The sequence below is a fragment of the Pelodiscus sinensis genome, chromosome 5 (genome assembly GCF_049634645.1).
Source record: "Pelodiscus sinensis isolate JC-2024 chromosome 5, ASM4963464v1, whole genome shotgun sequence".
Lineage (NCBI taxonomy): Eukaryota > Metazoa > Chordata > Testudines > Trionychidae > Pelodiscus > Pelodiscus sinensis.
This window is the reverse complement of record NC_134715.1, coordinates 7,680,878-7,707,104: the sequence shown is the minus strand read 5'-3', so window position 1 is coordinate 7,707,104 and position 26,227 is coordinate 7,680,878. Positions and strand designations below refer to the sequence as shown.

The following is a 26,227-nucleotide window of genomic DNA, read 5'->3' as shown; positions in this document are numbered from 1 at the left end:
GGAAAATTAAATAAAAGGAAGACTTGGTAGTGACCAAAAAGGACAACAAGATGTTAGATTGCATTAGGGAGACGGAGTAATTCTGGAAATATAGTACTTCTATATTAAATAGCCACCTTAGGTACTGCGTTCAGTTTTGCTTCCCCATTTCAAAAAGAATGTAGCAGAAACAAGATATCTAGAGAAGTGCAACAAAAATGAACAGAGACATAGGAAACTTCACCATGAGGAGGAACTAAGGATTAAGACTGCTTGATTAGGAGTGGAGATGAATAGGGGATATGACAGAGGTACGTGGAATAACAAATCGTATCAGGAGAGTGTCTCCTGTGTTCATAGCTGAGCCTCTTACCCTGAGAGTTGTTCTAAGTGGATAGAGCCTCATGATTTAGGCACCAGACAAGTAAGCTACAATTTAGAGCCTCAGATTATGAGGGGCCTCTAAATAAAAAAAAAAAAAGTTTTTATTTGCATCCTCGCCTATGTACTGGTATATATGCAAATATGAAACTTTATTATTTCTATTTCCATTGTTCTTTCTGTTAAAATAATACATGTTTGGTAATGCTATGGGGCCCTTAATCTGACATAGCTCAGGGCCTCAGCATGTCTTAGTCAGGTCTTGTCCTCTGATTTCCCTGGACCTCTGTGCAGAGTCTGCCTGCATAGTACAGCAGTAGGATGGGGGTGCATGTGCAGATACGGTCTAGACTCCAGACGGAGCTTTTATTTATCCTTTTCTTTTATAAAAGAACAGGGGGACAGACCAAATTAAAAGGTGACAAAATTAAAACCAATTAACCAAAAAATCTCAATCTTTGTCCATATGTAAACTGATGGCATTCATTGCCATGAAATGTTACAGAGCTCTGGACCTTTGTAGCATTAAAAACAACACTTTATAAGCTTAGATGGAAAAAACCAAAGTCCTCCACAGATACAAGCCAGTTGATTAGGTGCTGGAATCTGAAAGGTAATTTCTCTTTAATCATGCTACTGTTGATATGAGGGAGTTAAATCTTCTTTTGACATGTTGGTCACTGAGACACTGTCCTGATCCAGCCTATCAGTTTCTATATTTCTAAAACTGTGTATGCTCCATCTGCCAGCTAAAATGGGGGAAGAAAGAATGTGTGAAAGAGAACCATGAAACATTCTTGTTTGTTACTTTCAGAACATAACCCTGCATTAAGAGAATTGTTTTTAATTAGTACTGCAACTCTGCTACTTAGCTCTTTTTCAGGCTGAGGATAGGCTACGTGAGAGAGATTTGGACACCCAAATTGTGTTAAAGTCCATAATGAGTGTGGCCGAATTGCTTTATTAACTTGCTTACAATGACAGTTGCATTTGATCCATTTCTAAAACCATGCCCCACGATTTCTCTGCATATTTCTAATAATCTTTGTATAGGTAAGTATTGCTAGCTCTTTGCAGAAACAGCAGCCAAGAGGAGAAAAAAGGGAAGATGGGAAATAGAAGAAAAAGTCAAATGATTGCCTGGATAAACACTGCATGTGGGCTAGGGATGTTAAGTAACGAGCAATCAGATAATTGTGTAGCGTTTCTATCGACTACACGATTAGTCGATAGGTTTGGAAGCTTCTGGAGCTACTCCTGCTGCGTCTCTGCAGCTTAAATGTAGTAAGATCCGGGCTTACTACAGGCAGCTCAGCTCTTACTACGTTTAAAGTGCAGAGCAGCAGCGGGGGTAGCTCCTGGACTGCCACAGCTCACGGGTGGGTTTCACTGGGGACGCAGCTTCCCAGCGCATCTCATTTAACCACCACAGCCACCCCCACCTTCCCATCTGGGGCCTGGGGGAGAGGGGGCAGGATGGACCACAGCAAGTGCTGCCCGCCATGCACATCCCAGAGCTGGAAGAGGAAGCCCAAGGGCTGAGGCATTCCTGGGCAGGCGGGCCAGGCTCTGGGAAGGCAGCGCTGGGTCGGTGAGGGGCGCTTGACCTGCCTATTTGCACCTCTAGCCCCAATGGAGTGAACTGCCAAAGCCATTTCATGGGGGCAACTCCCTCTGGCTGCCCAACAGACCGGGCAGCAGCACCCTGGCACTGCCTGAGTCAGGCAGGGGCTGGCAGAGCCCGGCTGGGAATTACAGGGCCAGGGCGGGCGGACAGTGGAGGCCGGGCTGCAACCTGAGCACTGTCCCTTTGGGCTGCAGTGTACCTGGCCGAACCACACAGCGCCTGCCTGCCCAGGACAAAGCCCTGGCAATGAGTGGGCTCTGGCCCCTGTCCCCAAGCCCAGTAGGCTGTTGCCACCAGTGCGCAGCACTCAGCATCGAGCCTGGACTTGCTCCAGCTGAGCAGAGAGCCCAGCCACACCAGAGCCTTCTCCCAGGTGACTGCAGGGTGCAGCCTGGCCCCCAAGGCACTGCCCCCTGCTGTGTCCAGCCCAGAGCTCCACACAGTGCCAGCTGTGGCATCAGCCCGGCTCGCCACAGGAGACCCTGCGGAGTGGTGTCAGCCCAGTCAGTGCGGCTAGCTTGCATCTCCCCGAGCCCAGCCTGGGGTTGCCTGGCTCCTACACTTTGCCCACCTGGACTTCAGTCCTTGGCTCTGGCCCAGCCTCAGGCAGCTCCGGCCCCTTCCCTGCCTGCTGGTTGTGAGCAGGGCTCCTGGGGGAGTGGGGCCAGCGTGACTCGTGGGATGGGTAGAGAGCAGTGCTACGGCTGAGCCGCCCCCGGAGCAGCTGGCTTGTCCTGGGCCCTCGTGGCGGTGGGGGGAATGCAAGTAGAGTAGTCGAGTACTCTCTTAGGGTACGTCTACACTGCTGCACTATTCCGAAATAACATAGTCCGTGGCTACACTGCAGGCAGTTATTTCAAAATAGTGTCAAAATCCTGTCAAGCTGGAGGACGTCTTACTTTGACTCCTGTAACCCTCCTTGTACGAGCAGTAAGGGAAGTCGGGAGAAGAGCGCGCTTTCTCAAAATAACCGCTGTGTAGACAGCGCCAAAAGTTGAAATAAGCTATTTTGACTCAATTGATGTAGCTCAGTTTGCGTAGCTTATTTTGAGTTAAGTCTTCAGTGTAGATACACCCTTATATCTGTAATGTGGGCACTTGCGGTTGCATACCCAAAATTCTACCTACAGAAATTGCTGAAAACTGCAGCGTTGAGGTGTAGATTGCAGAGTAAGGTACTAAGAGTTTGTGTGAATATATGTGAGTAATTTCTTGGTTTGGTTTCTGGGCTTTGGTAGGACACCTGCAGGTAGAGGAAGAGCTTGGCTTCGCTTGGCCTTAATGCAGAAGAAACTTTCAGAATATATGAAGGCTTTGATTAATAGAAAGGATCTTCTCAGGTGAGCAATTCTTTCTCTTGAATCTGAGAGCTTCGTTTCATCCACTGTTATTGGGGGATGTAGGTTCATTGCACTCAAAGGATATTTTATAAGGCATTTTCGTTACTCTGCAACACTGAAATAAATGCTATACTTGCACTTCTGTTTTGGGAAGGTGGCATTGGTGAAATGAAGGGCTTGTTTTGAGTGATGGGTTTTTTTCTGTTTTGCAATGCAAAAGCCATTATCTGCACACAATTATCAGCATGCAAAAGAGCCACACCTTTCATTTATTATAAAAAGGTGCTGTAACATACGTAATTAGAGTAATGGCCCAGTACAGAGGGGAGGTAGTGCTGTCCAATGTGTAGGTCCAGAGTTCTTTATTGCCAGATTCCTTTATGTGTATTCTCTTAAGATGGGCAAGGCAGTTTCAAAGGTCAGCTGCAGACAGACTGATTGCTTTCCATTCCTTCAATAGACTTCCCTTCCCTCCCGCCCCTCTACCTCTCCTCCACCCATCCACCCACCCACCGAAGGTGGGAACCCTTTGTTCAATCTCACTTTTCCATGGAGAGAGGATCAGATTTAAGATGAACTTCAGATCTAGGTGGCACAGTCACACGTCTTTCTGGTACCAACCACAGTTTGAGTTTATAGGACAAATAAGACTATTCACAAGCCATTGGCTGGAGTACTGAGCCATTATTCCATTATTTTCCTAACATATCCCTTATAGCCCTCATTAGCACATTCAGAATTAAAACCAGATTCATACTTCATATTTCTAACTTAACATACACAAATTATATATGCACAAAAATAGGATAACCAGATTTAGTAGATTGTAACACATCAATTTTCAAGTTCCATGACCAGTTTTACATAAAGCATCTTCAAGTTATACATATTGATTTAGCTAGATAGATATAAAAGCCAATTTTCATAAAACATGGAGGGACGTTACAGGGCTTATGACAATTTACCGCTGTCTCTTCAAACTGCAGCTTGTTTTTAAAGCTTTTAGTGATGTAACGCTTTTTACTCTCTTTTGGTGCTTCCGGCAGTGAATTTTATGAACCTAATGCTCTCATAATGGAAGAAGAAGGTCACATAATTGCTGGCCTCCTAGTAGGATTGAATGTCATAGATGCAAACTTCTGCATGAAAGGAGAAGACTTGGATTCACAGGTATTGTATATTAATAATAGTAATAATACCTAGTTCTTCAGTATTCTGGGATGAATTGCACTCACTGAAATTATGCTGTTTTTTATTGTATACTTTTAGATTATATCAAATACTTTAAATGAAGGGAAACTGTAAGTTTTTACTTCTGGGATTATATTGGCTACAAACGGTGAAATGGGTTTTGCAGAACTTTTCTTCATGTTTTATTTGCTCTCATTTATTCTACCTTTTCCCTACTTTAATATTCGCCACTGAAGGTGAATCATTTTGTACTTGGTTTAGTCATTTGGATATAACATCTTTTTTTACATGGTTGTGCTGCCAAAAAATTTTCCACTACTTACTGTGCAGCACTGATCTGTCTCATACTGGCAGAGTGCCATTGCCTCTGTTTCCTTTGTTCCTTTGTTGTTTTTTTAATGAGGAGCCTGAGAGACCATCCTTTCTGTTGCTTTTGGCGGCTGCTGCTGCTCATTGTGCACCGGCCACAAACAGCAGAGTAAAACTTATTACAAGGCAAAGGAGGTGGAAGTGAGAACTGAAAAGAAGGGGAATGTTGTTCTGAGCAGGGGGTCAAAGGTACTAGCTTTTTCAGAAGTGTGTGTTAGGCAATTGTTCATAGCAGTTAACAAAAGGGAAGTAAGTTGACATGCATGCCTGTATAGGAGTGTATTCATCAATATCTGCTGTCCTTCCCTCCTTCCAGTACTCCACGTGCATTTCAAAGGGTTGCAAGATGACCTTTTACTTGACCTAATCCTTGTTTTTATCAGTTCTAGGTAGATGGTTGGTATAATGGATTAATCCTAATAAATGCATTGATCTTATAAACACACCCATGACACTGAAATTGTGTAGGTAAAAAGAGTAATATTTAGGAAGAGTTAAAGAGCCATATGTAAAATACGAAAATCTTCCTTTGTAGGTTGGAGTTATTGATTTTTCAATGTACTTGAAGGATGGGAATAGCAGTAAGGGCAATGAAGGGTAAGTACAAAGGGAAACTTGTGTCCTTTTTAATTTGGGATGTTTGGTTTTGAGTAATATTACAAGTTACCCCACAATACTGTAGTTTTAAATAAAACAGTGCAGTCATGCTGAATTCTGCTCTTGTTCTAATTCTAGTTCTGTGATGGATATCAGAAAACTAACAAAGGAAAGCATGCAGAATCTGAGAGGGATGTGTGGCTTTTATTGACTCAACCAGCAATTAAATGAGAGAGCATTTTATAAAGTAAAAAAGGTTCAGTGATCAAACTGGTGGCAGGTCACTTTCTAAAGCTCTTTCCATTTGAGCTACATGGTTGGTTTTTTTTCAAGCAATTGTATGACCAGTAAAAAAGGTCCTTTGGTCTCATACCTCAGAAGGGGATGCATATGAACTAAATCCCCCAAGTGTATATGAAGCCGTATATTAAATCAGTTTGCGTTCTTTTGCCTCCATGTATGCATATAGATACATAACACTGTGTATAGGAACAGGAGATTGGAAAAAGTACGGGGTGGGGGGATATGATACATAATATGACTTATTGTACTTCTGAAGTTCATTAAATCCTCTTCATTGGTCAGAAGTGCTGTCATTTTCCATTTATTTGGTATTACCTTGATTCTGCAGAGTGAGACAATTTACATTTTCTTCTTGTATTTGTCACTTGAAAATTAAGTTATTTAACTTTTCATTCTGGAAATGCATGAAACAGTCTGTTTTTAGCTTTTGTTGAGTAGATTGCAAGTGGGTGACTGTTTAGTTAGGCATTAAGGTAGAATACTGAAAAAATATTGGTACTTGTTTGTTTGAATTTTCTTGCTAGTCAAAATGTCTGTCTTGATTAATTGGGCATTCTGTTGTGTAAGTTGTGCAAACTTTGTCCTACTAAAGATTGTACTGATAACCTGTCTGAAATCCAAGTCTAACTAATTTATATAAAGGCACAGATCATAACTACTCTCATCTTTTAATACACATTTGTTACATGGAGTCTGCAGATTCCTCCATTATAATCCAAACAGCTTTCTGCTCACGTATAGATAGTTCTTAGACAGCAATGTTGTCTGCACTGACCGTCTGCTCTCAGAATTTTATAGATGAATATTCTTGACCTTAGAATTTGAAGGTGAGAGATGGCAGCAGAGAAAAATTGGTTTTTCTCTCTCCCCTCCATCAGTTAAATTATCCCAGTATATATTCTTTTGGCCCCATGTAAGATTTGAAGTGACAGCATACCGTATTTTCCGGCGTATAGGGCGACTGGGTGTATAAGACGACCCCCTATCTTTTTAATTAAAAGATAGGGTTTCATCTTATACCCCAGCGCCCCTCCGCCTCCTTTGCTCCTGGTGTCCCTGGTCTGCTGGAGATGGTCCCCAGCAGACCAGAGGCACCGGGAGCAAAGCCGCCAGGAGCGCCTGGGCTGCCCCCCCCCCCCCCCCGCCGGAGCCCCTCCGCGGCTTTGAAAGCCTCGGGGGAAGCCGGCGGCGGGGCATCCCAGGCGCGCATGGGCTGCCCCCCCGCCGGAGCCCCTCCGCGGCTTTGAAAGCCTCGGGGGAAGCCGGCGGCGGGGCATCCCAGGCGCGCATGGGCTGCCCCCCCGCCGGAGCCCCTCCGCGGCTTTGAAAGCCTCGGGGGAAGCCGGCGGCGGGGCATCCCAGGCGCGCATGGGCTGCCTCCCCCGCCGGAGCCCCTCCGCGGCTTTGAAAGCCTCGGGGGAAGCCGGCGGCGGGGCATCCGGCGTACAAGACGACCCTCGATTTTTTGGGGGATGTTTTTTAACATCAGAGGTCGTCTTGTACGCCGGAATATACGGTACCTCTGTTGCCTCTGCCTCAGACTGTCCCTTCATCAGAGAACCACATTCCATGCCAGGAATAATCCCTACCTTCAGCAACAACCTAAAGAGGTTAAGATCGAGGGGACATTCTTAGTAGGAAAGACTGGATGAGGTAGATGCTAGCTCTGCCTGGTAGCCCTGGCTTTCCTTCTCACTGGTAACAGACTCTCCCTTCTGTAAAGAACAATTCCTCCCCCTAGAGCTTCAGGAAATATCACACAACTGACCAGTATCTGAAAGCTTGAGGACAAGCTGGCCATGGACTGCCCTTCAGCCATTCCTGTAGTTAGCATGAGACAACTGTTGCTTGCAGCTTGAGAGAGAATTGTGTATTGTGAGGCATTGACTATTCACTGTCTCTCTTTTGCAGAGATGGTCAAATAACTGCTATTCTGGACCAGAAAAATTATGTAGAAGAGCTCAATAGACACTTAAGGTAAAAAGTTTGTTTTTTATTATGGTCTGATCCAAGTGACAGAAAACGGTTGTTGTTTATTTTAAAATAACAAGTAGCCTTTTCTCTTTAATTTTACAGTGCTACCGTAAACAATCTGCAGGCAAAAGTGGATGCTTTAGAAAAATCCAACACTAAACTTACTGAGGAGGTAGGTGTAAGAGAAATGGATGCATCTTCATTGTCTTGTGAAGTCCTGAATTAAGGCAGAAGTAAGATCAGTTTCCTGAATAAAGTTGTAACGACTGATGTCAGTTAAGAGTGAACTGGACAGCTGAAATGAAAACTGAGTTAAGCACAAAATTGTTGATTGTTGTCACTAACCAGGCACTACAGGACCCTCAGTAAAAGAATGCTTTTTTGAAAAATGACTATGAAAAGAAATATTTTCTCCTTTCTGAAATCTTGTTGATACTTTCTGCTTATGTGAAGGTGTCTCAGAATGCATTGTATGCCACTTCTTGGCTTGCTACCGCACTGTGTTCTGATTAAAAAGCACCATAGAAAAATAGTAAAGTATCATGGTACACGTAAAACGAATTAAAAGCTGGCTAACTGTTAGGTCTCAAAATGTAATTGTAAATGGGGACTCATCAAGCAGGTATGATTTTACCAAACTGTTACACAGATTAGTTGTAAGCCTTATGCTGTTTTTTAAATGACAAGGAAAAAACCCATAAAATCATCACTGATAAAGTTTGCAGATGACCCAAAACTTGGGGTAGTAGTAGGCAGTTTTCCCTGTAAATGGAGCTCTTGTGCAGATGCTCAGGGACATTCAAATGTCACCCAGCTGATTAGCAGAGCGTCCACAGCAAGGCTTTTGTTTCTACTGGTGGTGCATTCATACGTGCCTTGGTTCACATCGAAAAATGTATTCCACATATGGATGTTAAAAATCCACACATGGATGGAAAAGATTAGAGGGAATATTGGTGATAGGTAGTGAAGAGAACAGGTAGTCTAAGTTAGAATTCTCTTATTTTGTTTATAGCTGGCAGTTGCAAACAATAGGATTATAACACTGCAAGAAGAGATGGAGCGAGTTAAAGAAGAAAGTTCTTTCCTCTTGGAATCTAATCGTAAGGTCAGTGTGTATGTTATGATTCAGATTTTTTTTTTTAAAGTGGGTATTTCACTTCCTTGTGCCATTAGCATTTTTATTACCCAGTCCCATCTTTTTTCCTAAAATCAAGGGGACTTCAAAGAACTTTAAAGTTTTGACTTGATCAGATAAAAAGATGTTGATATCCACTCTGAAATCTGTTTCTACTTTTAAAATTATAAAGGTATTTTAGTCAGTTTATAAATCGTTCATACTTAAAATCCTATTACATAATGTCTTGAAAATGGCTAGACTGATTAAATCATGTGCAGTGGAGGAGGAAAATAGTAAATTCACAAGGAAATTGCTTGCTGAATTAACTTAGTGAAGGCAATAGATATTTGAAAATGGCAGAAGAAAATCAACAAATATGAGGATTCTGGAAGTTTGTCGTCCACCTGATGTTCTCTTTGTTAACTCTAGGTAACTAAGCAAGACAGAACTACAGATGGAGTTGCACTAAGTGAAGCACGGAAACAGTTAAAGGAGGAGACTCAGTTACGGCTGGTAAGATTGGTCTAAACTCAGAATTCGGTAAAGTATTAAATGTCTCATATAACCACTCATTGTCTAACACGCATCTTTGCAGAGGAGATGTGTTATGTTCAGAGACCCAAGTAGGGTGATAGTTTTCCCAAGTGCCTTGCTTAATAACCATTAGTATCCTTGCCTCATAACTTCACTTTTGTTTTAAAACACTCGACCAGAAGTAATTTCCCTGCTTCACAGCAGCATACTTACCAGAATGGAGGCAACATCACACAGAAAATGTGCACTTACCTTCCATTGTTATATTTAAGAAATGTAAATGATATCCTTGGGTGTGTCTAATCTACAGGGATTTTTTGAAAAAAGTGGCCTTTTTTCAAAAAATCTTTACTTGCGTGTAGACTGCTGCCACGTTCTTTCGAAAGTAAATCGAAAGAACGTGGCAGTTTTTTCGACCACAGAAAACCTCGTTTTACGAGGAAGAACGCCTTTTTTTGAAAGTGCTCTTTTGAAAAAAGGCGCTATGTAATGCAAACTGTGCTTTTTTGAAAGAGAGCATCCAGACTGCCTGTTTTTCGAAAGTACTGGTTGTAGTCTAGACGCTTTTTTTCGAAAGAGGCTTGCAGTCTAATCATAGCCCTTGAGTCTACAACATGGATGCCTGTCAACTAATGTTGTACAGCACATGGGATAAGGATAGGGAAAATGGTTAAAAGGGGTATTCTTGTGAAATAAGAGAGCTGCGAACGTTTGATTAATGAAAAATATAAACTTGGCATTAGATGTGAGCCCAAATAGAGCTTTCTGATGGATTGCCAGTAAAGCCATTGACATAGATATAATAATTGATTGTTATGGCTTGTTTTTTTTCATTACCTTAATATCTAAATTCTATTTACAATGACAGTACGATGATTCATGGGGTGGAGGGTAGCATGAATTATCACACATTAGTTCATTTGTGTTCAAGTCTGAAGACTTGTTATAAAACCTATCGTGTGTGTTTCAGGATGTGGAAAAAGAACTAGAGGTGCAGATTGGCATGAGACAGGAGATGGAGCTGGCCATGAAGATGCTGGAAAAAGATGTTTGTGAGAAGCAGGATGCATTAGTGGCACTCAGGCAGCAACTAGATGATCTCAGGGCACTAAAACATGAACTTTCCTTCAAGCTACAGGTAGGGAAGGAAGCCAGTGAAATGGTCCCTTTGTAGTTGTGGCACGTAGGAACGAACTATGCTGCTTCTTTCTTATCAGTAAGTCCTTTATGAGGGAGGACTAGGATCACTTGCATACCCTTTCTTACCATCCTTCCTCCTCTCCTAATCTCACTGTGGATTCCATTTTGTTCCTTCCACACTCAGCCTGCATTGAGACTTGCCTTCCTAACTGAGCAAAGGTGAACATGACTTGGTCCGGAAGCTGTAGACTTCTGTCCAGAGTCAGTTGGATCCACCTTGGATCCCTCACATAATTGTATATTCTGCCAACACTAAGGGCTGGCTCATAACTTTTTAAAAATTAAAAAAAACTCACCAGATGCTGGGACTCGTGAGAAAAAAGCGTCCCCTGATAGCTGAACACTCACCTATTGAATAGTAAGAAGACAATTTAGCCCTAATACCTGGCTCTTTGAGAGTTGAGTAGGGGTGTTTCAGCAGCATGCGATCACCGGCTTGCATAGCTGGTCAATGTTCAGTAGTTGTCCTTCTTAATATGCTAGAAATGAAGGAGATCCTTTCCAGCACTTTTGGGAGACTGTGTTTGGGCCAAGTCCCCTTTCTGAAGCATTTCACTTTTATTAGTGCAAATAACTGTGTACAGAATTTTATAATCTCCTTTCTTTAGACTGGAGCCAAAGGTTTTAAAAAACTGTAGAAATGACAAGGTTGGTGGATATAGCAACATTGTCGACATCTGTGGCTTGTGGTTTTAATTGCTTATTTCATTGACCAATTTAAACTTTTGACAGTTCTCAGTAACAGCTTATATGAAGCTTCCTTTTGTGCTCTCTACTGTAATGCACTGAGTATCACGTTATATAATGATAAAATGAAATCATTTGTATGGGCAAAAATTACTATGGAGAGACAGTTTCAAAAGTGTTGTTCTTATAACTCCTTCTGGAGTTCAGCCTAGAGCATAACCAAAATTAGTTCTAAAGAAAAGCTCCAATGATGAAACCTAGAAGTAAACCTATATAATAGTGCACATATTTAAATAAACAAACCCACAAGTGTCTATCCAGTAAAATGTGCAGTTCCACTTACCAATAACATCCACTGGGTCAGAATGCTAAGACAAAACCGGATGGCTAATGTCCAGATAAATAAGTGTTCAACTTAATTTCAAAACCCTGCACAGAATTTGCTGCCGGAGAGTAGATGGTTCAAACAGGTGGCACTCGTATGCCATGTTGGTCCTCCCTGGTCCGGCACCCTTGGGACCTGACCGGTCCTGAACGAGGGAATTTGCTGGACCAGAGAGTTCCAGTTTTAGTTTATTTCATGTTTACCACTGCTTACGGAAGACATTGGGTAACTTTCCTTTCCAGAGTTCAGACCTGGGAGCAAAACAGAAGAGTGAATTAAACAGCCGTTTGGAGGAGAAGACAAATCAGATGGCTGCTACTATAAAACAGCTTGAACAAAGGTAAAAATGAAACTTTTTTTTATTTTGTAATAAAAAATATGTCCCTATGGTTTAATATATATTTTTATAGGTACTAAAATATACACTGTTTTGCAAACTTGTTACACAGAGCTAAATAAATATCCTAGACACCAATAGTTATTCTAAAGAGTCCTTTATAGACATTTTTTTCAAAATGCTAGTATTTTGAATTACATTTATAGGCCTGCTTTCTTTGAAGTTCATGGCAAATTCCCATTGAATAACATGGGAGCACAGCCGGCCATTACAACAGAGGAGCAAATCTACTGTTCTTACTCACCTGAACAGTCCCATGGAAGAAAGTGGAACTATCCAGATGGGTAAGGAGAGCAGGACTTGGCCCTATAGCAGTAATCTGGTGATAGATTGGTAAGAAGGTGCTCAGGAAACCCCCCAATAAATGAGAATATCAGTTACTGCAGATGTTTTATACACATGCGGCGTATACATAGTGGCTACGTCTAGACTGGCATGATTTTCCGCAAATGCTTTTAATAGAAAAGTTTTCCGTTAAAAGCATTTGTGGAAAAGAGCGTCTAGATTGGCATGGATGCTTTTCCGCAAAAGCACTTTTTGCGGAAAAGTGTCCATGCCAATCTCGACGCGCTTTTCCGCAAAAAAGCCCCAATCGCCATTTTCGCGATCGGGGCTTTTTTGCGCAAAACAAATCTGAGCTGTCTACACTGGCCCTTTTGCACAAAAGCTTTGTGAAAAAGGACTTTTGCCCGAATGGGAGCAGCATAGTATTTCAGTGCTTCTTGCGGATTTCAGACAGTAGAAAGTCAGTGTTCTTGAGGAAATTCAAGCGGCCAGTGTAGACAGCTGGCAAGTTTTTCCGCAAAAGCACGTGCTTTTGCAGAAAAGCTTGCCAGTATAGGCACAGCCACTGTGTATAAAAGCTAATTATTGGCCTCTTTCGCAGCCTTGTTGAATATGAAGATGTAACACTGGATAATTAATTGACCATTGTTAATTTAAATGGCCCTGTACAGCACCATTAACACTGTACAAATGGCTGATTCACAAAAACATACGGTCTATATTAGTTGCAGCACAGTAGAGATGGCAATCCAGTAGTGGCAGCAAGGAGGACAAGAATTACAGCAATGTCAGATCTGAAATTTGCTTATTGTTATATTTGACTTTAGTTCTGTTTTTAAAACTATCCTATATTAAAATTGGAACCTCTGTCTCCATGAATAACTGAGAGCCCTGTGGTTTCTCAGAGATCTGAGGTGCAAGAAAGCACACTGAAACCAACTTGGGGGCTGGGAGCAGAGGGGACTTTCTGGCACTAGGAGCTGGCAGACATAGCAGAGGGAACAATATCCATTAGCGCTGTGAAGGCACGTTCTCGAACATCTGTCTCACAGTGCTGCCAGCCCATTATCAATCCTTACATAATTGGGATGGACGCTGAGGTGTGATGTAAAACCAGGCAGTCCCAGAGGAGGATCTCAGGAGGGTGTATTCCCATTTTCTTTAGAGTTGAGCCTTAGTGGTTTTCACACAGTTCAGCTGGTGCAAATTGATTTACTGACTGGAAAGTGTCCCCATCTATGCATTCATCCCCTTGCTTGGATCCAAAATGATTACTAGTGGGCATGAGAAGTGCATTTCCTACCGATAATGCTGTTTCATTTGGAAATGAACAAAGATAAGGGGAATGCTTAGAGTTCTTTTCTGTAATCGTTACTTTATTTGGTGTAAAGATGGTTAAGGTAGAGTGTGTAACTTCCATCAAATTCTTCTGAGGTAGTGTTTTCCTGTAGTATTTTGAGTGAATCCGAGGAATGTTTGTCATATCATAATTTACACAAACCTATATTAAAAATGTACCATATCTGTTCAGTTAACTGATCTGAACTTTTCTCTTGCTGTTTTTATTTTTTTCTCTATTTCCCCCATATCATCATTCTGACATGTTTCATGTAGTGAAAAGGATTTGGTGAAACAGGCAAAAACCTTAAATAGTGCAGCAAACAAACTGATCCAGAAGCACCATTAGGCATTTTTGCAACTGGTCACCTTACAACTCTGACATCAAATCTCAGTTATGAGGGAGAAAACTTAAGAATAGTTAAAAGCAACTGTTTAAATGTTTTGTCATTTAAAGTTTATTTGGAATTTGCTGAATTTTTGAAACCATTGGACTTTTTTTTTCCCCAGAGATAGAAAATTTGGTATAAGCTCCCTAATCTGCCACACAAACTTTGTAAAACTATGGATGAGTAGGCTAATAAATACACAAGGAAGGCATAAAGAATGAGAGATGTGTGGCTCTATATATACCTTTGATACTTACTTACTGTATACAGCATAAGTCTTCAACATGAATGGGTACTAGATGCATGATTCATGCCAATATCTGGCCAATTTTGGGGAAGCCAAACTAGATTTCTGTTACCTAGTTGTAAAGTAGATGAAGAAAATGTGTCCCTGGAAGTAGTTGAAAGTAGTTACATGTGTAGTCTGAACCATTACCCTTTTGCTTTTGTTCTCTTGGGTTTTAACCCCAAGATGAGGACAAATCAGCTTTACATTTTAATGTCTCATCACAATGAAGATTCATCCAGTCCTCATTAATTAACACTGCTTGCAACAATTTTGCCTTAGTGAATTGAGGTGGGGAGGTAAATCAACCATAGTTTGCTTTAAACCTCATGTTGAAAAAATTAGTAACTGTATGTCTTGGAGTAGCATTGCATTAAAACCTCTTTATCGTTGCATTGCCTTCTACCTCTGCCATTATTCCTTCTAGAAATATAATACAGTTCTTCCTACTGAAGGAAGCCAAGGAGAGAGTTTTTTTGTTGGTCTCTCCCCTTCTTAGAAAAGGAATAGTTACACCTTTTACAAAAATATTCTGCTCTTTATACCTTAGAGTTAAAAAATGAGAGAGAGAGAGGGAGTAGAAGAAGTAGTAGTTTTCTACAGGCCAGTCCTTGTCTCCGAGTAGATGGCCTACAACATTTTTTTACAAAGTAGTTGCCTTTCACTATAACACTTGTTACATTTGCTTCTAGGTTTCTGTTGCTTGATACAGATAGGAAATTTGCTGAGAGTTCTGGCAAAAAAAAAAGAGAGAGAGAGAGAGAAAGTTAGTTCTAGGAAAAATAATCATAAACTTAACATCTCACTTCAAATTTTTTAACACTGTAAATTGGAATGTTGTAAGTTAGTGTCCTCTTCCCTATGGTCGCAAGAGGTCACCGTGATGGTCCCGTACAGGCTTTAGGATGTAAATAATTCTATAAATACTTTGCTTCAAGAAATCAAATTTTGGGTTTTTTTTTCCTGTTTCATAGTTTTTGTCCTTGTGAATTGCTTGCAAAAATTCTCTCATGTAAATTTCCCACTCTGTCATGTAGAATAAGACTCCTAGACACATAGTGGGAGACTTGTATGACTATAATGCAGCTGGAATAACTTAAATTCCCACTGGACATACTTAAAAATCTATAAGGCTCAATTTTGCCACCCAAGTAGTATCACACCTTATCTTGTAAAAATCGGTGCCTGCATGGCAGACTTGATAAGACCACCTGGAAAATAACACCTAAATATTCAAGGATGGCTATTGAGTCACATGTTTGAAAACACAAAATTAACTTGTGACTTTTTTTATTCTGAATTCATTTGTATTACCTGCAGAATAAAAGTTTTCATCAGGCTATTCAAATGGTTAGGATTGTTACAACACCCCTCCCCTCCCACACCAAATTCTTCATGTGGACAATAAACTTTCTCCTATCACAGCAATGCTATAGCCGGATTGAAGACTATACCTGGTAACTTCACTAATATTTGATCCAGAGCATAGGTTGCTGTGGTGTAAATGCCCGTGTGCTTTATCAGATGTGATAGTTGTGGAAGAGACCAGGAAAATGCACTAATTCTAAATATAGTAGATAACCTATGTTGCAAGTTCCAGTTACATGTGCAAAGCTGAAATGTAACGTACTTTAAAATAAAATTTGACTTAAAATTCAGTGTACTTGAGGTTTGCTTTGAATATGGAGAAAATGTTTTATGTTTATCATCTAATGGCTGTAAACTGTAGTAATAGAATAAAAACATTGAAAATCGGAGTTTCTTCTGCCTGGTTCACCTACGTTTTGTCTTTCTTTAGAATATTTTCATCCTTCCCATTGTTTTATCATACAGTTGGTTTCCTTTTTTGGGTTTATTTTTGTTTGTTTAAATTCAGTCTTCCTCCCCACCATGGCTTTTGTTTTTTATCACAAGTTCATGTGGCTCAAATCCAGATTGCGACAGGCAGAGAGAGAACGGCAATCTGCCGAGGAGGACAACCGGCTTTTCAAGCAAGAATTTGGTGACAAGATCAACAGTCTTCAGATGGAAGTGGAACAGCTCACCAAGCAGCGGTGAAGAGATGGTTTTCTAATGTACTTACTGGGTGTGCTTTCTCTGCCAGGTTGGGAATGTCTGGGAAAACCCATAGTACATGGGGAGGGCGGTTATTCTCAACACAAGGGGAGTTACCTTAGAATGGGGGGGAGTGCTTTGATGCTTTTGTGGACCAAATTTTCAAATGTGGACATCTGAGTTGCAACTGCATTTTTTTAAATGTATCACTTTTAAAGCAAATATGTGATCGTAAAAATAACAAGAATAATACAAGTCTACTGCTCCATAGAACATTAAAAGAAGACAAATCTTGTTACAAAAACAGGCTGTGGAACACCACCAGTAGAAACGAAATATAAAAATGTTCTCCAAGCAGTGAAAAGTTCCCAATGAGAGGCTGGCAGTGTGCAGTTCTGCTCTAATACGGTAATTTGTATTCTAGAATATAAGAAAGAAAGAGAAACTAGACACCAACAATAATTCATAATATTCGTAATTAGGAATGCTAGAGCTACTATATTATCTAGTTTCCTCCTTTTTTACCATTAAGTAAATCTACTATTTTAGGAAACTGACAGTAAATGTCCTTGGGCACTAAACTAATAAATAAACCTGTATTTTTCTTAATCCACAAATAGCCTTAGGGCAGGACTACACTACAAGAATAGGTCGATCTAAGCTACATATTTTGAGTTATGTTAGTAGCATAACTCCGATCGATACAGCTTATGTTTACTTACCACGAGACCCACAATGCAGGAGGTTGACGGAAGAAACTCTCCTGTTGGCTCCCCTTGCTCATCTTGTTCTGCTGGAGTCAACAGGAGAGTGATCAGTGGTTGATTTAGTGAAGCTTCACTAGAGTCGCTAAATTGACCGTCACTGGATTGATTGCTGCATCATCTGTTCACTCTGTAATGGAGACAAGCCCTTGGTTTTGTTGGGAACCAAACAAAAACCTGAGAGTCTAGGACCGAAAAATCAGCATGGAAAAGCTATCATCTTTCTCTTTCAGAGTTGCCAGTTAAATAACATGAGGAAAATACAAACCCTGTTACCATGAAACAGAAGATGGCCTCTCATTTTGCATACACGATGCATTCTCTGTTCCATGACAAGGTCATTACGAAGCATTATTGGATAAAATGTTTTGCATGGTCATCTTTGACCTCTACTAGACCATTACAAGGCAAAGAGAGAGGTGTAAGGGTCCTCAAAGTGAAGAGATGTAAATCAAAATGTTTATAGTGAGTGGGTGGAGTGATGACTGACTTGGCTTTTAGTAAGGTAAATGTAAGATCCCATTTGTGCACTTAAAGGACACAACTGTTTTGCAAGAACATTGCTTTGTGCCCACATTTGAAAATTATGCCCATTGTATAATTTGGTCTGCATCCAACAAGATGAAAATACTAGTCGTTATATCTTTGCTGCTAGCAATTTTATCAGACCCAAAAGGGGATTAGGCCTGGTCTGTGTACAGATTGGTTTACCTAATTCCGCTAAATCAGTAGGAACACCTTGCAGGAACACTTCTGTCACTTTGGTTTAGAAATCAATATTAAGTCAGTATAAAAAATGTAGTTCATTAAGTGAAAATTGTATGTGTGAACAAGTCTCCTGGATTAGCTATAGAGGTGGTGAACTGCTTGCTTGACCTGAATTGCCATATTAGGAAACTGTTTTTTGCTCTGAGTTTTCATACAATCTTAAGGGCAAGATTACACTGACTGGTATGGTATTGAGTGCATCAGTGGGGGCACTGATCCATGTCTCAAGTGATTTTCACCCAGTTCAGTTCCCTGAGGTCTTGGGAATGCTTTGGAAGCTGTGAGCTGTTATGTACTAGCTAGACCTGTGTTCTTTCTGTTTTGTAAAAACTATTGGAGAGGTGAGGGTGGAAATAGAGTATTCTGTTTTAAGGAGGGAGGGTTCTGGTGTCTCTTCTGAGTCGTCATTAACCTCTTTCTTAAAAAACAATCCCTTGATGTAGATTTCCTGTCCTTCACTCTTGGGCTGTGTCCAGACTCGAGGGTTTTTTCGAAAAAAGTAGCCTTTTTTCGAAAAAACTTCTCCTGCGTCTAGACTACAGCCGTGTTCTTTCAAAATTAAATCGAAAGAACGCGGCTTTTCTTTTGACGGCGGAAAACCTAATTTCACGAGGAAGAATGCCTTTTTTCGAAAGTGCTCTTTTGAAAATAGGTGTTCTTGAATGCAAACAGGGCTTTTTCGAAAGAGAGCGTCCAGACTGCCTGGGTGCTCTTTCGAAAAAGCGGCTTGCTTTTTTGAAAGTACTGCTTGCAGTCTAGACGCTCTTTTTCAAAAGAGGCTTTTTCGAAAGATACTTTTGAAAAAGCCTCTTTCAAAAGAGGCTTGCAGTCTAGACGTAGCCTTGGAGCCACGGTTGTTCCCTATAGTATAGTCTCATGTTCTGTCCAGTGTATTTCTAAAAGTACTGAGAAGGAATTTCTATCACTTTCATTGGGTGACTGCCTGTCTTCTCTTGCAGTAATCTGTTGTCTTCATAATCATTCCCCTGGTCAGTGAGGATGTGGGACTGCTGGGGAAGAAAGTGAGACTGTGTGGGCTGTGCTGCCATCAGTATGCTGACGTCCTTTTATTAGAACTAGTCACCACATGGTCACAGCCTTTCAAGTGCCTGGCCAAAACGGATTGGGATGAGCTCAAGATGAGATAAGACCAACCTGATTTTGATGGCTTGGGGGAGGCAACTTGAGTATTTGGGAGGATCTCCCCTTTTTCAGGATCTGCAGTTGTTGGATGTCACTTCACTTCTGACTTCTCAGGCGGTGCCAATGACCTGAAATGATCTCTGTTTGGCCTGTTTATGATTTATTTCTCCCGAATATGAACTCACTGCTATCACCATACCTTTGTCAACTCCACCTTGGATGCTGCAACACTGGAGGACTAACCTTGAAGCTCTCCATAGCAGCTGGTGTGCAAATGAGAGGCCTGACTGCTGAGTTGGCTAGAGGGAAGGGAGCACGTTACATCTCTACACCGTGTATTGCATTAGATTGCAAGGTGTAGATCACTATTTATGGAACAGTAGATAATCTCTTTCAGCTACCTGCAATCACACCTCACCCATTTAATATCATGGCACTAGAATCAGCTGATGTGCTCTTGCTTGAACAATCCCTTCACTCAAACACCTGGGATCTGCTAGTGCAGGGTGGTGTTAGCAGAGAACCCGGTTTGAGAACTCAGTTGCTCTAACACAGCCTAATATTAATCTTCAGACATGGTGGAAGCACCCCAGCCACATAAGTTTTGAGTAAGAGGCAGGAAGAGAAGCATCTTTAAGGATGTCCCTGCAAATTGGTCGAAGATGTTGCTTTGGATTTAATGCTGTTTTTACTGTGGCAGTTTGTACTGTTGATGGCAGTCACATGTTAAAAATATGATTGCATCTTTTAATTGAAGACCTACTGATTTAATGAACAGGTGCATATTTCATATAGCTAAACAAAATTTAAGCTCGATTGGTTTAGATCCAGAATTTAGATTCAGATTTTATGCATTGTGGGCTTGTTAAACATGCTTTGAGATCATTTTGTTCAGAGATGTACAGTTCTGAAAATTCTGGTAATGGAGATTTCTTTTTTGCCCTCTTATGCTAAAAACATAAATCAGCTTCTTAATAGCTGGGTGTTTTGGGTGTTGTAAAATCAGATATTTTATCCACAATTCCTCTTATTGTAGGAGCCATCTTGAACAAGAATTGAAACGGGAAAGAGACAGATGGTCACCAACCCACCATGGCATCCAAGAAAACAAAAGCATGGTAGCCCAAGAAAAGGGCTGCCAAAAACCACAATTAAAAATGGTATTGCCAGTGTTGGCTCATATCTTTTTGTTCATGTTTAAATATGGTTTCATTTTAGCCACTATCTTACCTTGAGCTTAATATGATTGTACATACGTGTTGCTGTTAGGGTAGAAGTTGGGATAGGAAAAACTCATGTAAATGTTGATTAAATTTGCACACCATGAAATTGAAATTTTTCATTTTCCGCTTGAAGCAGCAAGTCTAGTTGTAATATAAGAGTGTAAACCTCCCTCCCTCGTGTTGGACAGATCTTTAAATTGGTTGTATTCATCGCTGTTTACTAACCGAAAACCACAATATAAAAGATACTCTAATCACTGCATCTCATTAAGAGTAAATAATGTGAAATTATTTTGAAGAGATCATAAACAGGAAGTTACCATCTGAACAGTTTAAGGTAGAACTCAAGAAATGAAGCTGGCTTTTAATGCATAAGAGCTGAATTTCAAAATTGTAACTTCTGTTCTTGAAGAAAAAATTGGTTTTCACGTTTATTAAACTTTTCTTAAAACCGATCTCTCCCTGCTTTGTTGTACACCATTAGACATAGCAGTCTCCTGCAAAATGGCCGTTCTTCCCGAGACACCAGCATTACTCCAGAATGGAGAGTGAAATTGTACAGGGTATTTCTGTACTCTTCATGTACTTTGCCACCCTGTTCTTTCAGGTGGCCAACCTTCACTGGGTTTTCCTAGGAGACCTCATACTTCTCTTTCCGTTGAGGACTGCTTTAGTTCTTCAGTAACTTTTATCAATGCAGATCATTTTAAAAAACGCTTTTAAAAAAAAAAAAAGCCAGTAATGCATCTTGATAACATTCTGTATACACAAAACAGCTGTTAGGCCACGATAACAAAAAGGTATCAGAATTTTTAAAAAAATTATTGCAGCTGACTTTGAAAACTGGCTGTTTGATCTGTCCAAACAAAATCAAGCTATTCAGCTGGAAGGGGAAATGGTTCTTTTCTCTACTTGTACTTGTCTCATTGCTTCAGGGTTTGTTTTTTATGATGTGCCTTTTTTTCCATGGAATTACCCTCCTCCGTTTATTTGTCACTATGGGAACACTCATTAGACTGGAACATTCGTCTTTTGTCTTAGGAACCAATGGGTTTAATTTACAGAAATATCTAGTTATATAACACATCTGCTACGTTTATTGTAGCTATAGAAGGTTTCGTTTTATCTAAATGTATCGTTTTAACAATACTTTTAAGGTCTTGTTCAAGCTGCAGCTCAGAATTTTAGAAACTGTCATAGGCATTGTAGTGTGCTGGGAAGGTTCTGACATGCTTTCACTGTCACTAATACAGATAGCAATTTGTTTTGTACTTGTGTTGCAAGGTAATGCTACATTGGTTGGGGATTTGCCTTTGTCTCATTGATATTTATAGAGGAAATCTATAAAATAATATTTTCCTTCCCCTACTTATGCTGTACTAGTCCAGGTAGCTGTTGCTTCCTTTTTCCCAGTTAAAAAAAAAAGTTTGATTACCTCTCCAAAAACCTGAAGCCAGCTTGGATGTCTTTCTGGGAGGGGGCGGGGGGGTGTTTCTGCCCTGGAAGAGGAAAGCAAACAGCTGGTGTGTGAGGGATGCTCTTATACTACACTGGTGCGAGAGGTAAAAGGGATTGAAGTTAAAAACTGCTCAAGTGATTTAGGTACAGATCCCATTGAAAGTCAGTGAGACTTGTGCTTCAAGTGCAGTCAGTAAAATACTCACTCTTAAACATTTTCTTTTGGCAGGATGGGAAGCACAAAATCCAGGAAGAGAATGCTAGACTCGGAGAACCAGGAAGAGGGGAAAATGCTGTTCTTCCCAACAAGTATGCGTTGAAACCTTTCCCCCTTTTTCTCACTGTCTCTGTTTTTCTCTGCAATGTGAAAAGCAATCTGTTGTGCCCTCAGCTAAAAGTATCAGTTACTGTGATGGTGAGAACTTAAGTTTTATTGTGGGCATGGCATACCCTTTCTTTCTCTTGACCAAAAAAAAAATCCCCTTACTGTATGGGAAACTTGCAGTAATTTTCTCTTGTCCTAAGTAAAAGAACATGCTAAAATCTAAGGCCAGGTCTACAGTAGGCCTGAAAGGTCGGATTAAGGTATGCAGGTCCAGCTATGTAAAATAGGTAGCTGGAGTCATCTTACTTAATCTGAGTTTGGCACTGTCTTTACAGAGGGATGCTGATGGGAGCATATGCTCCCATTGGCTTCCCTTATTCCTTGGAGGAATGTGGGAGCTGACTGGAGCTGCCCTCCGTGTTAGATTTAGCGGATCTTAAGTAGACCCGCTAAATTAAATTCCAGAGGATTTAGGCCACTTGGCACGTTGGAGATAAGTGAAGTTTAAACTTTTCTGGTTCAAGTGAAGACACCTGTAATTGATGCTTTTACTTCTTAGGCGGTGTGGTCTGCTTTTCCAGGTTTCTATGGAAATGAGAAAAATAGGGATTTTGCTTTCAAGAATAGTGTAGGAAACTTGCATTTCCAGATTTTGGGAGAGGTTTGGGGGTTGGTCCACATGGGAGAGACTTGAAGTTCCCTGTTTTAGAGGTTGCTTTGGGCTTCGTCGGTTGTAGTCTGCCTCATACAAGATCACCACAATGTAGTTTTTCTTGAACTGTTGAAAAAGACTCCACGTTGTCTTTCCCACTGTGCTTTTTGTGGGGAGGAGGGGCATGTAGGGGTGACACGTACACTCAGGAACTGCACGCTACAGTTCTATCGAAGAAAGGATAGTGCCCACTGTTTGAGGTCTCCACTCTGCCTCCTTCATAGTGCTGAGCGGGGAAATGGATTCTGTCGTCAGGCATCAGAATTTTTTGCTCTGGAATGCTGGAGATGAAGAGGCCTGGCCCTCTCCCAGCTGGTGCTGAGTCACCTGATACATAACTGTCATTGTTTTTTCTTCATTTGGGGAATGATGTTTTAGGAGCTCTCTAATCACAAATTTCAAATCGCAAGGACATGCTCCTTTGGCATGCAGCACCTGCACTCACAGCTCTTAAAGGGGCAGCATGTTTCTTTCTGAAAGAGACAGAGCCAGAGTTGCAGTGTCCTTTGCAGACTTCAAAATGGCCGCCTTCAAAGGGCAAAGCCTGCTCTACTCTTAAAAAGGGAAATGTGGTGACTGGGGCTGGTTTTGTGTCTCCCTCCCGCCCCCCCCCCCCCCTTAACTTTTCCCCCTCGGCTCTTCACACTGTATCCACCACTATTCTGGCTCTTCATCTGTAATGGGTTGGCTACCCCTGCATTAGTGCTTCAGGAAAAAAGACCTGTTCTAAAGATTGCGGTTTGTAGGGGTTCCAGAGAGAAATGGCTTCTATAATAAAATTATAATACTTAAACATATTAATGCAAAATCCCATTCAGGTAAGAATTTAGGTTTTGTTTTTTTTTAAATGTACTAATGTGAACTCAACATTACAGTAGAAAGTCAGACTAGCTGTTTTGTCTGAGTTTTTGTTTATCTGGAATAGTTCAAAAAAACCAACAACCTAGAGATGCAGTAAAGACTCATGTTCAAATGGGTGGATGTTTTAAATTTGTATTTCTGTAGTAGGGAGCCAGGTGGATTTTGTTCCAAGCAATAGTAAAGGACACTCACGTAATCCCTTCAAATATCAGTTTGAGAGAACCTGTTCCACACAGCATTTCTATTATAAACGACAGGTAATGATGAAAATGATTTTTTTTTATTAATTGGGCTTTTGTGCCCTTTTTATCTGCATTATGTTGTATAAAATGGAAGGGCTTAAGATTTTTTCCTCTGCTTATTTTTACCTGGAATATATCAGAAATATGAACTCCTCCCTTTCCTGGTTTGCTGGAAGACTAATGGGGAAAATCTCAGAGGGAGAATATTGTAAACTTTCACATCTTGGTTGAAGTTGTGAGGATGTTGAACCTTGAACAAAGGCTTCTTTTCTCCAAAATGTTAATTAGTTCTTGAAGCTAAAGAAATGTACTCAAAAACCATTTTACACAGTCTAACTAAAAATCCCCTCTCTCATTTTTCTGTTTTCACTCTAGGCTCTTGTGATGTTTCACTAATTCTTATCATAAGTCTTCCCAGTTAGGCATGATGTACCTTTCTAATGTAAAAATAATGCAGAAAAAAAAACTTTTTGGGGAGAGGACAAAAAATTTGGGTCTTGCATCATTAGAGGGAAATGGCATGAGCCTAATTTGGCTCTTTTTATTATGCAAATAATAATAAATACATACAAAATGCATGCTGGTCTGGCTAATGGTTATAGTCACATGGGTTTGGGATGGGATAGGCACATAACACTGAAGCAAAATATAACTGAATTAACGGTTTGGCCACTAATGCATAGTGAGACCATCTCAAATTCATGTTGATGCCTATATAACACACAGGTATATATTCCCTAATATATATGAATGATTCTGCATTTTGCAGGCATGTGGAGTTCAGAATAGGTGCTTTTTACAAACCCCAAGAAATACGCACACCCAAAAAATAGCATGGGTGTATTTAAAAAAAAACAAACCAAAAACAAGAAATGACTTTGGTGAAAATGGATCTGAGACTTGAGCTGTTTTCTTTTGGAAGATGTTAAGCTTGTTTTGCTAAGTTCCCGTGTTCTTTTCTTATTCTAGAATGCAGCCTGTCACACAAGAAGAGCAGGTTAGCATATCTTCTTATTTTGAAACATAAAAGTACAAATGTGAGGGAGATTCTTATGGATTATTACAATTCTTTGATCCATGCACCCTGAAGAGATTCACTATCAAAACTGAGTCTTTTTCTGGTAAAGCACAGTTAGGATCAGAAAAGTGATTGAGAAAGACATGCAAGTTCCATATTCTGCCTGCACGAGTGACTTCAGGGGCAGTCAGGTGGTCTGATTTACACACAGAAAGCTGGTTGAATTTGAAGCATGTGCCCACAGCCCCATGCTTGCAGACTCAGTCTGGACACTGAATGTCAAGTTGTGTTCTTCCTGGCTAGGAATGTAAGAGACTAGTGCCTCTATCAGAGAGGCAGCAAGGAGTAGGAACAGAAGCCAGTGATGAGGGGAACCATTTTAAAAGCTGGTTCCGCCCCGCAATCTTTGCAGGGGAGGTAGAGACATGGTGAAAAGCCGTGCAAGTGGGGACTGAAGCAGTCTCCATTTGCACCAGTTCTCTTGGGATTCTGCTTTTCAAATGACCAGGAGCCCTGCCAGGTGGGCAGGGTTGGTCCTTCCTGTCCGTCCGTCCCCAGCAGCCTTGTTGGTTTGCTGCAGTGAGCCCTTTCACTCTGGCTTTGGGCACTCTAGGACTCGTGCTTGGAGTACCCAGTGACTGAAGCCAATATTCAGGGAGTCGGTTACACCCAGTGATGTGGATTCTGGAAGCTGACTGGCCAGAGTTAAATACTACTTTCCAGACAAGCAGTTAGTCTTGTGGTTTTCTGAAAGGTTTGAGGTCCTGTTTGTGTGCACAGATCAATGCTTCCTGCAGGCTGATTCCAACTGTGCTGCAAATTAACTAGGAAAATGGAAAGCTGCCTTGAAAGGGTGGTGGAGGGTAGCAGATGCCAGCACTAATGTTGAACAATTGTTTGTTTTCTTAATGATTTAGGAACTCTCACATGGACCTGGGAAATCACAACTATGTCAGCTGTGCCAAGAAGAAGGCAGCCTCATCAAAATAAAGGTAGTTTCAGGGGAGGTTTATGTGTGTCTGTCAGCCTGGTGGCATGTGTCCCTCTAATTTTAAAAAAAGCTGATAAAGTAGATTTCTTTTTAATTACATGGGTACCAGGAAATAAATGTTTGCCCACTTCCCATTAGGACAAGGCTAAGCAACAAGGGCTTAGGAACCCCTATGCCTCTGTTGACACTGGAGAATAGTAATTGCGGGTATGCTGCCCTCATCCACACCTATGAGCACAATCAGCCCTCTCCCTTCCTTAAATTTGCCAATCTCTGCCAGTTAGT

The 26,227-nt window shown here is 41.0% G+C and overlaps 1 protein-coding gene across 20 annotated transcripts in view; it reads left to right on the top strand.

The window, feature by feature from the left end:
- Positions 1-26,227, top strand: part of RUFY3 (RUN and FYVE domain containing 3) — a 77,182-nt gene that overhangs the window by 46,514 nt on the left and 4,441 nt on the right. For 7 of the 20 annotated variants that reach the window (XM_075929416.1, XM_075929415.1, XM_075929413.1 and 4 more), the window contains 14 exons: positions 3,226-3,327; positions 4,374-4,497; positions 5,423-5,484; positions 7,699-7,764; positions 7,864-7,933; positions 8,777-8,869; positions 9,311-9,394; positions 10,386-10,553; positions 11,930-12,027; positions 16,317-16,436; positions 20,149-20,272; positions 22,023-22,102; positions 24,903-24,930; positions 25,869-25,943. In XM_075929416.1, the coding sequence (XP_075785531.1) occupies positions 3,226-3,327; positions 4,374-4,497; positions 5,423-5,484; positions 7,699-7,764; positions 7,864-7,933; positions 8,777-8,869; positions 9,311-9,394; positions 10,386-10,553; positions 11,930-12,027; positions 16,317-16,436; positions 20,149-20,272; positions 22,023-22,102; positions 24,903-24,930; positions 25,869-25,943 (1,294 nt within the window). The other 13 variants (XM_075929426.1, XM_006133896.3, XM_006133897.3 and 10 more) reach the window with 11 other exon arrangements.